The sequence below is a fragment of the Ischnura elegans genome, chromosome 1, assembly GCF_921293095.1.
Source record: "Ischnura elegans chromosome 1, ioIscEleg1.1, whole genome shotgun sequence".
Classification (NCBI taxonomy): Eukaryota; Metazoa; Arthropoda; class Insecta; order Odonata; family Coenagrionidae; genus Ischnura; species Ischnura elegans.
The window spans coordinates 51,345,315-51,362,664 of record NC_060246.1 but is presented as its reverse complement, the minus strand read 5'-3'; the positions used below and the strand labels follow the sequence as shown (position 1 = coordinate 51,362,664).

The 17,350-nt window shown below is 37.0% G+C and overlaps 1 protein-coding gene across 3 annotated transcripts in view; it reads left to right on the top strand.

Moving 5' to 3' along the window:
• LOC124160276 (tyrosine-protein kinase Fer) overlaps positions 1–17,350 on the top strand; it is a 70,808-nt gene that overhangs the window by 14,795 nt on the left and 38,663 nt on the right. For all 3 annotated transcript variants that reach the window (XM_046536120.1, XM_046536112.1, XM_046536104.1), the window contains exons 4-8: positions 606–702; positions 9,578–9,773; positions 10,476–10,613; positions 13,515–13,817; positions 14,880–15,099. In XM_046536120.1, the coding sequence (XP_046392076.1) occupies positions 606–702; positions 9,578–9,773; positions 10,476–10,613; positions 13,515–13,817; positions 14,880–15,099 (954 nt within the window). The remainder of the gene's footprint in view (positions 1–605; positions 703–9,577; positions 9,774–10,475; positions 10,614–13,514; positions 13,818–14,879; positions 15,100–17,350) is intronic.

Genomic DNA, 17,350 nt, shown 5'->3' with positions numbered 1-17,350 from the left:
AAGGGTGGATAGAAACTCGGCGTCAGTGTTAGCTTACTCTTAACGAATATCATGTGCATCCACCATCTTACGGGGATCCATCCATCTTAAGGGGACCACGTTTTAACATCCTATCTGACAGATGGTGTACTGCACCACTGGTGTAATCCATATTACACGTAGGGATTGAATTTTGGAATGTTCTTAAATTTGTTACTGAGATTTGGATGTGGAAGGCAAGTACACTACTTAACCACTCCAGTTAATTCTTTAATTGCAAGTTTCAGGATGGTCCTTGTCATTGAGACAGGCGAAGCAAAGTGATTTGCGGTACCATGAACAAACAGAAAACGTTTTCTTTCCACCGCCGCACTCGTTGCCTCGCTTCGGCATAATGAATTTATAGCCATGATCTACCGAATTGGAAAATATGGGCTTGATCGGCCACCCAACGCTTGTGTATTCCCCTTGTTAGTACATTAATGCTTATGCTTTGCATTTTATTTTCATTGTACAACTAGAAAAATTAGTTTCAAGATAAATGAACAGCTTGGAAATATTGATCCTGTGATTTTATTTTAAACTAAATATTCCTAAAGTTACTTATTTTCACTTATATGTTCCAGTTATCAGAGGATGTTTCCCGAAAAAAGGGAGAATATTACAAATCTTTGGAAGCCTATAAAATTGCTAGGATGCGATTTGAAGACCATTACGTCAAATGTGAGTACATTTTCTTGCATAAGGTAGGTTTTATTCTTGTGCAATTATGATTTTGGGGTTATCAGGATATTGTGCTGTACAGTAAGTCCTTGACATACGGACAAGGTACGTTCCAAGACCTTGTTCATAAGTTGAAAAGCCGAAGCCAGGCATCAAAAAGTGTAGTTATCCTGCTGCATGCAGCTCTTTGTAACAATCGCGATTACTAATGATCGTCACAAACTGTTCCAGATGTGCGTATGATGCAGCTGGACCTAACTAATTCTAATGCTAAGCACAAATGTCAAATTTCCTGTGTCGAGAAGGTTACTAACCAGAGATATTCTTCAGTTCCGTGCTCTACTCCCATTTTCTGCCAAGGCACCCCTTGTATCACTTCAGTTCATATTCACATTTTTTTACACTCACTGTGATGGGGTAGTAATAAAAGTCTTCTTTCTGCATACTATGACCTGTGAAGGTGCGTTCTTATGAAATTCAAGGGATGAAATTTTGTTAAGGAAGGAATAACTATTCATTTCATTCTCTTGCGGTATGATTTGAAATGTCTCTATTTGTCCCTTAAGTGTCCAAAGCAAAGAAAATTATTGGAATAACCAAGCAAATGATTTTTGTCCCTCTTGTCTCCCAAACCCCATCCATCAGAGTTTGAAGGTTCCTGCTGATGCACAATCCATACCCCTGTGCTCTCGCAGCCAACTCAGTAGGGTGGATCGGAAAAATCGATTTTTTTCAAATCCATCTGGCCCAATGAAAAAAAGTTGTGGGACTGATCAAAAATAAGGCCTGAAAATTTTGAGACCTCTAGGTGAACCCCTGACCCTCGCTCAAATGGAATTTAGGGGGGGAGGGTCAAAATTTGAAAAATGTAATATTTTATGGTCATTCCCTATAGATTTAGCCGAGTTACTGCCCATTTAGGGCCAAAATTTCGTGTATATTGTCGTATCTGCCACCGTTAACCACAAAATGCCTAATTTGAGTCCGCGAAGAATATATTCCAATGCCCATGCAGTGTCGCGGATACAAGAGCAGCAAGCCGATCCCGTCCCCTCCCCCTCCCACGCCTCAAATACAGCAAAATTCATCCTCTCGTCGGCGTTAAACAAATCGATGTTACCAACTTTTGGAGAAGTGATGAAAATTTTTAGATCCAATAACGCAGGAAAGGAGCCTACGGTCTATGAGGAGGCCTCTTGAGTGGCTATAAAGGTATTTTCAAAAAGGGCAGTCACTCGGCAAAATCTATAGGGAATGACAATAAAATATTACATTTTCCTCAGGGATAAATTTTGCTGAATCCCCAGAAGAGATTACCCACATCATTTGCTGGGAAAGCATCAAATCATATTTCATCCCATACAGTGGTCTCTTTGCAAATTGCACTAAGTTGACTTAGATTTGCAACATAAACATTGGGAGGGCAATCTAGGGACCGAATTTGCATTGTTGCAAGGATACTTTTGGTGACCAATCCGAAATTTTTTTAGTTGCTGGATTTTAATATCGACGAAAAGGACAACCCGCTGATGATATATTGGAGAGAGACCACATTACCTCCGGTTATATCTGAACTTAGTGCTGTAGAAATTCAAAAATCTTTTGATGAACGTTCAAATTTGAAGTTAAATATTCCTTTTATTATGCATGCGGATGAGAAAATTCGTGAAGGAATTCACCAAAAGTTTTAAAGTATACCGGGACTAGCCGCGGTGATGACTTTTACGGGAGTCACCCGCAATGCACAATCGTGCGAAAGATCCACAGAGAAAAAATCATTCGCCTTGACCGGTATTTGAACCCGGATCCCCCGATTTCCGGTCGAGTGCTTTAGCCAGCTTTAACTTGGACTGCTAGTGGCATCATATGCCCTGCAGTCCAGCAACACCTTGTCCGGTAGTGTCCGCAAATATCCACAGGGAAGAATGACGCCTCGGTAGCTTAACTGGCTAAAGCACTCGACCGGAAATCGGGGGATCCGGGTTCGAATCCCGGTAAAGGCGAATGATTTTTTCTCTGTGGATCTTTCGCACAATTCACCAAAACTTTGTTGACAGCAGCGAAAGACGAGGAATGACACTGACATAAGTAATACAGATTGGAAACCAGATAATTGAGTAATTCTTTCGTGATTATTCTTCCACAGACAATGCTGAAACATTAAATATTAGTTAGACTAACGAAGAAAGATGCACTTGGTGTAAATTTTGTTGCATTTGGGGCATGGGAGAGGCGAGCGGCCTTCGCCCAAAATCTATTTAGTCACAGCTGTCGGACAATACCAGAATTGAAGCGCATATCCAAAGTTCGCACGCCTTTATAGCCACTCGAGAGGCCTCTTAATAGACCGTAGTCTCCTTTCCTGCATTATCGGATCTAAAAATTTTCATCACTTCTCTAAAAGTTGGTAACATCGATTTGTTTAATGCCAACGAGCTCCAAATAAGGGACAAGTCGTCTCACTACACATCCTTTTTTACCTTTTACCATCTTCTATATTATCAAAGATGAACGCCCTCCTAGCAGCACAGGTAGGATGAATTTTGCTGTATTTGAGGCGTGGGAGGGGGAGGGGACGGGATCGGCTTGCTGCTCTTGTATCTGCGACGCTGCCTGGGCATTGGAATATATTCTTCGCGGACGCGGACTCAAATTAGGCAATTTGTGGCTAAACGGTGGTAGATACGTCAAAATACACGAAATATTGGCTCTGAAAGGGCAGTAACTCGGCAAAATCTATAGGGAATGACCATAAAATATTACATTTTTGGGCTTGGAATTAGTAACTTTGGAAGCTAATATCTCTGGTCAGTAGACTTCATGGCATGAAAAATTTTGCATTTGTGCTTTTATTACCAAATACTTCAATTTAATCAAGTTTGATCAAAATCTGCACCTTGAGTTGTTGATAAACCTATGCAAAGCATAGAAAAGTGCTGTTATCCTGCAGAATGCAACACTGCATTACAATCGTGGGTTAACTTACAATTTTGAATACCTGATCTAGCTGGGCATGCAATTCAGTTAAAATCGAAAAAAATCGCTAGGCGCAGGAAGGAAGAATAGTCAAAACGCTGAGCGATTTTCTTCACAATGGATTATATGATACTTTGTTCAGATTATGCCCAAATTGGGAGTGCAAGGAAAGAGAAGACACTGTGTCGTGTCAGCCAACACTAAAGGTGCCAAATTTGAAATTTTGGGCACGCTTGAATTTTTCGTAAGTCTTACATACTTTAAATCCAAATATTTTTACACCGTATTTACACCAAAATATACAATATAATGCTTAAACAAATAAGCATCCAACACGCCACATGGAAGAACTTTACATACCACACTATCGAACATCTATTCACGCTAGGTCTTCCTTTTTAACCTCTTGCAAACTTTGAAATTGATTGCCATATGATATTAATAAACAATATTTTGCTGACCAAAGCTCAGTTAGTGGCTTTCCTCATCCATTCTGAACACCAAACATAATCAGAAGACTAAGGAAAAAATTCAGCTCTATGATATCCAGATCCACCCATTAAGATAGCTGAAAGTAACATATGTATATATATTTTTAGTATAATTTAGATATCACTTGAAAAATATCAATAAAATATAATAGCAAAATATCAATCAAAATGAAAATAATGAATAAATAAAAATACAGTAGAATCCTCATTTAATGTTTTTCAGGGGGAACAAATTGCAAAACACTAAATGCGGAAAATCACTAAATGAGGACCTGCCATTTTTTTCAGGTTTTAGGGTCTGTAATGATTGGAATGGCTTTTTATGAATAAAAAATATTATTTTAAGTAACTAAACTGAGATTATAAGTTTTTTTCTGAAAAGTGACATGTAGGTGACTATAGCATTTCTAATATAATAAGAAAAGGTGTAAGTAGGTACTCGAAAAAATCGTCATTGCATCAATAAAGATGAGTGAAATAAAGGGACAGCAGAAGATCCCGAATTCTAAACTACTGAATATCTAGTAAAAGGGAGGTTTTCTGGAATTTTGCCACTTAACGTTTTCTGTTGCATCGGCAAAACGAGGGATTTATTAGTCTTTAAAAAGCCTCCTGTGTGCACATTTTGGATTTCGAGGTCATCCCAAAAAGGAGAATCTTATTTCTAGTATGCGTACAAGTCGATGGTGATTCAACTCGGTGATAACACCGGATTCGTTGTCATATATCCTCGGCCTTATGCAGGTCGAATGGAGCCGTAGAAGTTGCTTACGCAGCATGCTGGCCACCTTGACTCCGACTCACCTTGTTTCTCAGCAGCTTTTAATGAAATTTGGTTGGACCTTGAATAACGATTAGCTAAACTCTGTTAAGTGAAAAGGTTTAATCTTCAACAGAACTGGATTTCATCTGAAAAATTGTCAGTGCCTCTGGAGTTTGGCAATTTCGTCAGGGTTATGATGTCGAAGTCAACCATCAAGGGATTCCTGCTCAATTTTCGTATTTTTCCGCACTCATCTATTTTACCGATATTATGCAGTGATCTTTTCCAGCATGCGCTATTTATTTAGAGTCATGGACCGTGACAGTTCGTCAAAACTCTGATTGTCATTCTCTTTTGACATAAATTAGCACCAGATAAATATCTTTGAATCGACAGGGTTATCAACCAGCCACATGTCGGTAAATGGGCTCCGGGATATCTAAATTAGGATGTAAAATAATGTTGTTCCATAGGGAAACAATGCTCTCACTCACGATCATGACAGGGGAAACACTTCCTTGGTTCTTTCGCTGTTCCTCCGTGGAAACTGACCTTGGAATGGATTATAGAAAGAATCTTTTAGTGAACTGCACAAATGATGTTGGGCCTCCTCTTTTGAAAAGAGAAAGTAGCTGACTGGAAAAATATTGGGCTAACAATGGACTGCCCGTAGATAGTAGAGTGGAAGGGGCATAAGCCATCAAGTGAAAACATTACGAGAAAACCGTCATTGTAGCGGCCCTTGGAGAATAACTCGTGTCATCAGTCGTCACGTATCATTGAAGTCTAGTTCAAGAAGTGAAGGCTAAGGTAGTTTGAGGTTATTTAGGGATGACTTTGCTCCATTAGATCGGATCTGTACAAAAAGTGCCTGGTGTTTGGATCAGAAGGGGAGCGAAACATTACGAGAAGACAAATCACCCTGCTTGTGAGTTGAAGGTCCCAGCGCTGCGTTCGTGGAAGAAAGCAGTTGAAGAAGCGTCCCCCGGTAGATTCTATCGACTCTTGGTAAATTTTCATGAGACTCTTCTTGTTGATGAGCAGAAATTCGAAGATTTGTATAATCATTTGTATGAACCGTCATGAAAAAACATTGAATTGGGCAAAAAAATCTTGTGCGGGAAAAATAATTACAACCATAAGTGCGGAAAAACGCAAAATGCGGAAACACTAAATATGGATAATTTTTACATTGTCCTAATAGGGAATGAATCGGGACCCAAAAAAATAAATGCTAAAGGCGGAAAAACGTTAAATGCGAAGACGTTAAATACGGATCCGACTGTACTTACTTTCAAGATATGCGCTTGTTCATTCGTGTGCTTACAGATGTGTTGCATGATGTCTATCACGATGAATCTCTTGAATCAGTTGGCCTTTGAAGCCAACTCGTTCTGTGCTTGCATTGGAATTCCAGTCGCTTCTCTGAATAAGTTCTCTTGAGGGCATTTCCGAGCGATAGTAATTTCAAATTTCCATTCTTGTTGGTGTAATATCCCTCTCTTCACTGTCCTCAAAACTCTGACAAATTTTCTTCTTCCACTATCACATCTGTGACATCATCTTCTACTTCAATTCGATCCTCTTCATCACTGCTCGATTCACAACTGTCCATTGGTATGTCTTCGTCATTGTCCTCAAAAATTTCACGCAGTACCTGATCTGCACTATATCCTCTGCTCAGCCGATGAAACTCCACATTTAATTCAACTATTTGAAGGTACAATTTTTTACTGGCCCCACAAAATTGCTTAGGATGTGGACTATGGACCTACGGAGCAATAATGAAAATAAGGTCTGTCTTCCTTGACATGAGTGTTGTGTGATAGACAGCGGTGGCTAGTTTGAAAATGAGGAGGAAGGGGAAATCCTGTGACAAAGTAAAGGTGATGAATCATAATCACAGGTGAGGCAAATTGTCCCTTAGAGTGTTTTCCTTTCCTTCTCTCAATGCACCCACTGATGGCATAGGATTACGTTGCTCTAAGAGGCCAGGCAGTGCTTTCGACATAGGCATTACATGCTGTTATTATTTCATGAGTGAAAATGCTAAGTCTTTGGCATGGAATAATATGAAGATAATACGTCTGTGTGATACCCTCTGAGACAACTCAGGCAGAGGCGGTGAATATTTTCACTCAATGTTCACTGGCCCACATTACAATATCTGTGATACTTTATATTCAAATTATTACTCTAAACAGAGGAAAGGATATGTACTGGGTTCTACGAACATCTTCAGCATGGAAGACGGGAACCAGCTACCCAACTCATGGAAAATAGTGCACGTTGAGTAAAAAATACTCACCCCTTGCCTAAAGCCCTAGAGGTGGTAGGAGGTTATCATGTAGATTTAGATGTTGAACAGTGCTCAAACAAAATCCGGAAAAAGTTTTATAGGGAGAAAAAGGAAAACACGAAGAAATATTGACCAGTGAGATGAGCCCAGCGTTGAAAGAATGATATAAAAGACAATCTATACCTCCACTCTACACTTCAGTGACCTTAAGATGCTAGCTGCAATGTCGGCGAAACTGTTGTATATGAAGAAAGACACATGTGGTGTATAACTCGGAAACTTCTCATCTGAATCTTAATCCCACCATGAAGACCTACATAAGGATTACCTTTCAACACCTTTTATAAATTATATTTCCTTAGATACGCAATTCAAAATTAAGTGCCTACACAGTCTCCACCTGTGGTCAAATTTGACCCCACTCAGCAAAAATAATCCCATCCATGGATAAATGAAAAATTTAATATCAATATGGTATTAATTTAAAGACAAAAAATGTGGGAAGGCATATCTGTAATATAGCAAGATTCTCTCAAATGAGTCAAAAATTGCAGGCGTTTTATCAACCTTGGGGTCAAAAAAGACCACAGGTGGAGTCGGAGGGTTAAAAAAATCTAAAAATGTCAGTCAATTCAGAAAGAAATACTATGAAATATTGCTACATGTGAATTGAATATTGTAAGTTAACTGAATATTGTGCTTAAGTTAATAAAATCAGATGTATTTATGAGTTTATACTGTCTTGCTAAACCTCTCTTCTTCACCGAATTTATAATTTCTCCTTCAAAAAAATACTCCTTATTCAAAAAAATATTTGGTTCCTAATTTTACGACGCAGCATATGCTTCTTCACTAATCCATTCCTATGCAGTGCTTTTATCATAGGTATGTAAAATGCCCAGGGTTATTTTTTTTCGGAAGGAACTGAAGATCTTGTACGTTAAGTAAAGTATTTATATCATCGCAATCGCTATCCAAAATACCCTTAACTACAGTCCGGCTGGCAAGAGTTCTCCGATGCACAGAAAGTGATCCAATGATACCCCAAAAGGAGGGACTTGGACCCTGCAATAGCACGGTTTGCAGCTGATCACTGCCTCCAAAATGCACCTCACACCATCGCCGAGTCACACAATGTTGTCACATGCATGTGGAGCTAAGAAACAAGCCCTTTTTACGAATCACGAAAACAAGGGATTGTTCCTTTGGTTCAGTCAAAGTCGTTGTCCATTCCAGCTCCTTTATTCACGGAAGCATTTTATATACATTTAACATGGGGGTTTCCCTTTCTTACTTGGTAACCTTACCCCCTACCCCTAACAATTCTCTGCGGCCAGACTGTATAGAGGGGTGAACTCAATGCACCCGATCCTTTGAGCACGATCCAAGGCAGAGGGCTGATGGGGCCTCAGCATTCGGAAGAAGAGAGCGATTGAAAAACTTTTACCATCCCATCGAGTGGATGATTCCAATCACATGGCAGTGGAGAGTTGGGATGTGCGTAAGGGGTGGAGTTTACTCAGTCTCAAGGGTGTAGTAGTGTTATGTGGTTGCGGGAGTGCATCATGTCCTGGAAATGTAAATATTTGGGCATTAAAATTATAGATGAGTGCAAAAGAAGTGGACTTTAAAGACTGACATCTGGAGGTGGTTTGGTATCTTGTCATTTACGAAGTTCACAATATTAAAGAAAGATACTTTTCGTGTAGTAGTGAACGAACTAGGAACATGTAGAAGCTAAAAATATGTACAGCAAGGGGAACATCCACCAATGGAATATGCACTATTCAAGTGGTTTTGTCAACAAAGGTCTGCAGGACTGCCCATAAATGGTGTGATGTTAAAAATAAAAGCGGACTACATTTCCAATGGGGAGAAATATCTTCATGCATTTGTATTATTTTTAAAGCCTGTCTAAGTTGTGAGCAATTCCTAGACAGGTTTCCAAACATTTTTCTTTCTTTCCAGAAGGTTAGGTGATATGTATTTCAATTCCTTTAAATTTTCATCTATGTTCGTATCACTTTTTCTAGACCTTCTCAATATGGATTGGAGATATACCATCACCTTGAGTTACTAATGTGAATATTCTGAAATGTTTTGCAATTTTTCCCATGAATTTTACTTTTAAGATGGTGCCAACAAATGTGTCATGTACTAAATTTGCTAATTTCACAAAACACTTCTACGTATGGCCTTCCTATCAGTTAAGTCAAAGAGCTATTGCTCAAGTTATGATTTTTGTAATATTCCTTTAGATTAATTTATTTGCTTAAGATTCTTTTGTTTGCCTTTGTTTGTTTAAATTTGTGAGAAAATGTTTTCCTATTTCATTTTTATTTGCAGCGGGTCGCTCTGGTCGAAAACTTGATGAAGTTTGTGATAAGTACCAAAAAGCTTGTAGGAGACTTCACCTAATTCACAATGAATATGTTTTATTGCTCTCTGAAGTACGAGAATTTGAACATGAACATAGGACTGTGCTTTTACCTGGACTGCTAGATTGTCAACAGACTGTTCAAGAAGCCAGTATAGACAGATGGTGAGGAACTTATGTATGCCATGTTTCTCTTGAAACAAAGCTCTTGATGTATGTGAAGTACAACTTCACCAGGTTTATGTCATGAATACTTAATCAGTTATAGAAAATATATGGACATCGGTAGAGTGAAATGAGAGATGCATTTACTGTATCAGCTTAAATGTGGCATTGTGTTAAAAATGATGAACCTTCCAAGTGCAACAAAGTGATATATCAGCTTACAGAAAACCTTTGATTTGCTGGGAAAGAGCAGGACTTCAGATTTAGATCAATCATGTTCAGTTCACCTACCAGAGAAAACTTTGGCATTTCCACCTGCAGCATGACCTTTAGAGTAGTTTTTACTTTTTGGGGCCCATACGGATTGATGTCTGTCACCCTAATAACCCCAATCCAACTGAATTTCACCTATGATGTTCACACATTTAAGACACATGAACTTATGTTTCAATGCTTTTGTATTGTTATCCCTCTCCTCAGGTAACTATTGTACCTTTGGTAATGTAGTTGAATTCTTTCTCCTGCCTGCCCTTGCCTCTTTGCTATCCCATGCTCTCTTCAGTCTCCCTCTTATCCATTCATCACTTAATTTTTTCACGATCTCTTTGTCATAAAAATGAATATTTCTGTGTGGCTAAATAAAGACAATCTTCAAATATTTAAAATTTTGTCTCCTAATACTCAGTTTTTATTTAAATTCAGGCAGAGTATATTACTAGAAGCATTTAGAGTTACAAACTTCTCATCAAAAAAGTTTCAAGAAATTCATGGGAAGATGGAAAGTGGTTTTGAAGCAGTCCTACCATCAGCTGAATATACTGTGTTTTTGGACAAATACAAGTACGTAGTGAAATATAATTTTTTTGATTGTGTCCATAAGTGATGATATATATGTAGTTGGTTGTGTAACATTTCAGGCAGTTTAATTTGTATGTACTTAACTCTTATGAATGAGTTTTGACACTCTGGCAAGGCAAATGATTGTTTTGACTAACCTAATGTCCTTGTATGATCCATTCTACTGAAATTCTACAAATGATTAACCTGTTGATCTCAGATATAGATCAGAATTGTGTATTTGGTGTCAGCTCATAAACGTATATCACTTGCATGTGAAGGAAATCCTCATGTGGATCCCCTCATGGAACAGGTCTACCGAACAGTCTTTGAGAAATATTGATTTGATCGGTGGCAATGCATTGGAATAAATATGAAAATATAGTAAAACCTCTGTACAACGAATTTGTCAGGACTGGAAAAACAATGACTTCGCTGTATGGATGTGGTATGCAGGTTGCGTCTTCGTTGGGTTACCCATGTGTTCCATGTGCTTTACGATGCAAGTTGGGTAAATTTCGAAATCTTGCTTAACCCGTTGATTGCAGAAAGGAAACTTTTTATAAGTTTTGTATGCTGACTGCAGAAAAAGGTTTTTAAACGTTTGGCCATTGCTCGACTTCCTTCTTCAGTTTCCCAAAATTTTTATTGCTACGCAGGTAGAACCCAAGTGCACTTTCCCTCACTGCAGGGGTCGCTAATGCGACTCAACTCTCCCTGACCAACCCAGAGGAACAAAACGTTCCCACAGTTTACGGGTTAATTTACCTTAAAAACCTTTTCTATAGCGATGATGAAATTTTTAAAATAATTATCATCAAATACTGTGGCTATCACTGTGTGATTTTCAACCTGTGCATTTCTAATTGAAATATTTGTTTTTCTCATCCATTCTGCTCTATGCCTCGTCGATTACTTTGGTTACTGTCTGAAATTAAAGAAACGCCAAAATTGATGACCGTTGATTAGGTATTTTTAAACTACTCCATAATTTTCCTGTGTGTCTCGTTGATTTTATGTATCCTTGGAGTGCAATAATTTAAGTCGATGAAGATTTTCAGTTTTATGCAGCAATTTTTCTTGAAAGAGCACATATTGCCCTCTGGTATTACGAAATAAAATGCAATGTTGGAATTGTCTTGAAATACCAGTAATTATGTATGTTTGTGATCATTGTGTATTATATTTCGATAAATGACGATGGTAGTTAGCTGGGGTGATTTAGTTGAACCACACGTAAAAACGCGGTGGCTGGCAATGCGCTGAGGTCACAAGGGCAATCACAGGTGATAATGCCTTCATAGAAACTGCAGGCAATCGGTATTCTACAGCACACCAATTCTTCTGTGACAAAATGCAGTAATATCCTCAAATATGCCTTGTAACATTTGAATCCACACCTTGTTGCCGTTCATCCAGTAATCCTCTTCATACTTGAAGAAAATTTTAAGCCAGATTTGCCTTTTTCAGTCCTCTGCACAACGTCTTGTATTTTAAACTGTGCACAGCTTGCAGGCTGATACTATTAAATTGTTATCATTGGTATCAAAAGTGCAACCACATTAGTTAATTGTGTCTTATGTTAGCAATTAAGATAACGAACATACTTATAAGAACGGATTCCACTCCTTTTTGCATCTTCTATGGCACTAGAAGAATCTCCATTTAAATTGAGATGACGAGAGAAGATAGCTATTCCGATAACTCTAGTTGCACCAGTAATACATCTTTCATGCTAACAATTTGAAATAAAGACGTTTTGAGTTGGAAACAGCAAAAAGTATAACCTAGTTTACACACTAAGGCCTCTTAAGTCTTACGATAACTGGGGGTCCCCGGAATGTAACCCAATACGGGAAAGTAATCTGATACATTCTTCAAAGAGAAAATTTGGTTTCACTCAATCCATCAATGCTTCTGTGAATGTAAACCAATACAGAAAGTAATCTGATAAGATTATCAAGTGAAAAGTGGCACGAGGCCGAGGAACAGCAGTGAATCTTAATGCAGACACCACCTCTCATTCAACTTGCAGTGGTATATAAACTTGTAAGCAACATGTAATTTTATACTGTTCTTAATTTTTGACTATGATTTAAATTTTAACCAATATTTATTAAGATTGTAATTAATCTTTATCAATCATTAGTTAAATTAATATCTAGCTAATAGTATGAAATTATGATCATCATTATATATTGTATCAATGAATTTCATAATAAAATTAGTTAACTTTAATTAAGTTAGCACTACAGCTAGCTAGTCATAAAGTTATTTTAATTATATGAATTTTTGTTTCCATTTTTTAGCTAAATTAGTCACACTAATAATCTAATTAGCCCTAATCTTCATTTTAGTTCTTGCTTGAATTTTTTTTCTTAAAACATATCGCAAGTTTTAATATCATCTGCATGTGTCTAGTAACCATTTACGCAGAATTAATTTTTGGTTGATGGTGTTATAAATTGCATGTTATTTTGTATCCAGTGATAAGCATAATAACATGCAAAATGAATTGACTGGATTAGCTGTAAAGTGTGATTTGTTGTTGATTTATAATACTGATGAAATATTGTTTTGTAATCTTGTACAATGTATGTTTCATGGTACATAATTCAGTAAATTGTCCATTTGTAATACAAGTTCACCTATATTTTTGCCTTAAATTATGAAAATTATTAGGCCATTCATAAAAAAGGTTAATTTTGCATGTATCATTTACCCAAAATAACAAGGATAATGCACAATAATTATGCTAATAATGTACATTAAGCTTACCCTAAATGCAATAAAAGAGTATTATTAATGCCTGTTTAATGTTCATTTAAAGCATGGCCAAAAATGTGTTCTTATAAGACTACCTACTTTTTTGTCTGCAATTCTAATCTTCTGTATACTTTTCAGGACAGACCCAATCAGTCCGGTGAGTTTCATATTTGATCAAGAATTATTAGAAGGTATTTCTGGTAAACTTCAGCCAGATGTTGTTGCTGTTGATAATTTAACGATAGATTGGCTGAGAAACAAAGTTGTTGAGTTGGAGACCAGCCTTCAGGAGCAACAGCAATTGTTAAAAGAGAAAGAGTCGATTCTAACACATGTGAAAATGTCAACACCTCAAGGAAACACCTGCTCTGGCGGTGGCTCCTCACAATCTCAGTGTGCAGAAGAGAAGAGTAATGAGAGACACCCAAGTATATCAGAAGGGTATTCTATATTTTTTTAAATTTTTACCTAAACTATCCTTCCTATTGATGGACATTGTTTGCTTGAATCATTTAGGACTTCCTTAAAGTGATGAGAGTACTGTTTTAATATCCCCTCCCCCTTGAATCTTTTTCTCAAACTCATTTCTGGGAAGATATTTTCCATAGCACTACTCAAAAGCCTTTTGTGTGCCTTTTTTCCTCTGAGAACCTCCTGAATATTTGCTCTCATGTATGTTTGTGCAGGGATTTAAGTAGCTATATTTTTTTCCTATGTATTTGCATGCTCATTTAATTTTCCTCAGTATATTTTTTATGATTTTTTAGCTTGGGATTTGAGAATGTTAGTTGATACATTAGCAGTGTTCCTGTTGGACTGTGCTTTTGGTACACTGGTACCAAAAAGTTGTGATTTATAGATGTTCCTGATGGATAAATGTATTAATACCTATATATATGTATTTAACTCAGAAGTATAGCCAGATTAAAATTCAAGTATGTTTGAAAATCTTATAATAATCCCTGATAAAATGAGTATATTTTAAATGAACTTCTGAAAATTTCTTTTTCGAGATTGAGGGGTTTATTTAATTCTCAATGAAATATTTTTTTGGAGCTTTGCAAAAAATAAATTGTAACATGATGGATTTCCAAGATAATCTGTCACATTTCAATTGGATTTCAAAGAGAATTTGAAGAGTGTTTTGGAGTTAGAAACCTCCAAGTATCCCATACAAAAACTCAGGAAAACGTAGCTCTGGCTGTGGTACTGCTGACTTCCGACATGAAAGACTTTGTCTTTGTAGATGCCATGAGAAGTATCTCAGGGCTTGAACGTAGCTACTACAATTATTTACCTTCTATTCTTTGACCTTTACCAGATGATCGTGATTGTTTTTGCTTTTCTTATGCACTGGGGTATTTTGAATTTTTTAAATACATTTTTCAATTATGTTTTAACAATTTTTTAGAGGGTACAATTAACACAAGGCTAAATTATTTTGATAAACATTAACTGATAGATGAATTATAAGATCTGTATTGCTGATTTGTTACTTTGCAGTTCATCATCATCTGCTACATTGCTATCCCTTCAGAGAGAAGTGAATGACCTAAAGTGCTCTGAAAGAAAGCTGAAGCATCTCGTAGAAGTTATCAAAAAACCTCTGGCCGATCTGGGGTGTGAAGAAGCTCCTCCAGGCTGTGATCTTTCAATGTCTCTGAATAGTTTGACTTCAGATATATTGGAAAACAGCTCCGAGCCTCAAACTCCTAGCTTAAAGGTTGCGTATAGTCTTTCATATTCATGGAATTAATATTGAATTTCATTTCTTGGAAAATTATTTATAAATAGCAAAGGTGTTTTATAGCTTATTTTTCTGCCCTCCTGTTTTAGTTTCCTATTTTAGTAATATTGTTGTGCCAGTTTTCAAGCACACTCAAAGTTACTTATTAAAAATAGGTTGGATAAATTTTACAGGAGTAATTACTGTTTTTTTTGAGAGACAATTTTAACTAATCAACCACACAATTTTGCTTTGAATCAAATTTCTTCTTTTGTCTAGGTGTCTGTGAAAATTTATTGTAGTAATGCTAGCTCCGAATATGTCACTGAATCTTATTCCTATAACTTATTCCATGGATTATTTGATTTCTCCCTTGATTTATTAATATTTTTTCTCATTTATAAGGAAATACAAATGAGCAGAGCTTTTTCCATCATCATTTTCTGTATCTTTTCCCACTTTTATTTGGGTTGGAATTAATTTATTTTAAATTTAGTCATGGATAATTTGAAATGGAATTTAGTACAATATTTGCATGAAATGCCACTGCTACTGGAAACGCTAGAGTTTTCAAGATATCTGTTAAAATTAATCTTGATATTATAGTATCCGCTCTTGCTATGTCTCTATCATTACCTTTTTCCTGGACATATATCCATTTATTTGTGTGAAACAGGTCTTTTTCTTCATTTATGAAAATTGCTGATGAGCGTAGCTTTTACTTACATCTTTATCTTGTTTTTTTTTTTAACTTTTTCTGTGTATAACAGGGTTGGCATCCATTTCTTTTACATTTCTGTATTTAGACTAGGATAATGAAAAAGTTTGAGCAATTGAGATGATTTAGTTCCATAAACTTAAGTAAGGAATAAACAACTTCATTCTGAGGTAGCAAGATGAGTCACCATGGTGGTCAAAATAGTGTAGTTTAAGTGTGTTAGAATCTCAATAAAATGCTGCAGGTTCAAATCCTGGTGCCTCTCAAATCTCAGATTTAAACTTAATGCTTCACTGTCGGATTAAAAAGATCATTTAGTGTGTCACAACCACCTTTGTTCCACACTCTCATACTGGCAGAGAAGGAGAGGCATGGCCGACTAAACACTTTTCTGACTGACAACTTCCTGCAAGCCGAGGAGTTTTTCAATATCGAGTGATACAAAAATGCTGTAAGTACTCATGGTTAGATTTTTTTTGCCTGCACAAGCTCGTAATTTTCAGTTCCAGTCTACCACCATCAGCTATATTCTTCTTCTTTATATTCTCGCACTTTCTTGCTCCAAATGGTGTTTCCATAATCTCATCAATAAAACACCTATCTCTTGCTGGCGTGGTGTAATATTCAGTTTTTGAAGTAAATTTAGGTAGACTCTTTGAGAGCACTATGTAAAAATGATCCTCTGTTAAAGCTATCAAGCAATACACTGAACTCATGCTAGTATCAATGATGTTTAGCTACTCTTTAATATGAAGTAACTTGTACTGGAAGACCAGACTAACCGCTAATTGACCGAGATCAAGAGACATTGCCATTAAGTCAACCAAAGTCGTGTGTCACAATCATTCCTTGTACTCTTTCCTTTAATTAATTCTGGGTAACCTCTGGGTATCTCTGCACACTACAATCTCTGGACATACTACTCTATGATTTTGTAGCAAATGCTCACAGCTGGCTCCCTTGATGAGTGTGAGAAATGCCCTAGAGAGATTTTTCTATGTAATGGTGCAACACTCATATTAAACCCTATCTTTCTACCCTCACCACTAATATTACTGAAAGAATTATTCTGTATATGTGAGCACTTTGATGTGCATCCGGTTACCAACCTGTGACAATAAATTAATTAAAATGGCCTCAATGCTCTACCAAGATATCAGTGATAATAAGTATTTTATATAAAAATAGGATGCTTTCTCTGTCCTTTATATAGCAAAAACTATTACAGTGGAACCTCGTTAAAGCGAGTACGGGCTATAGCGACACCCCCGCTATTACGAGAGATAGCCGATGCACCGTCGATTGACCCTATAAAAACCGTGTTAAAAAATTCGTTTTTACGAGACCCTTTCGGTGTTGGCTCTCGCCATAGCGAGGGTTTCACCGCCGGAAGACTTTCATGAAGACTCCTTAACCTCTGTAATTGCTAGCGATCTGTTAGAAATGAAGTTAATGGAGTGCTCAGTCTCAAATTTATGTGGTAAACTGTCGTTCGATAAATATAATGATGACAAAACAATGCTTTGCATG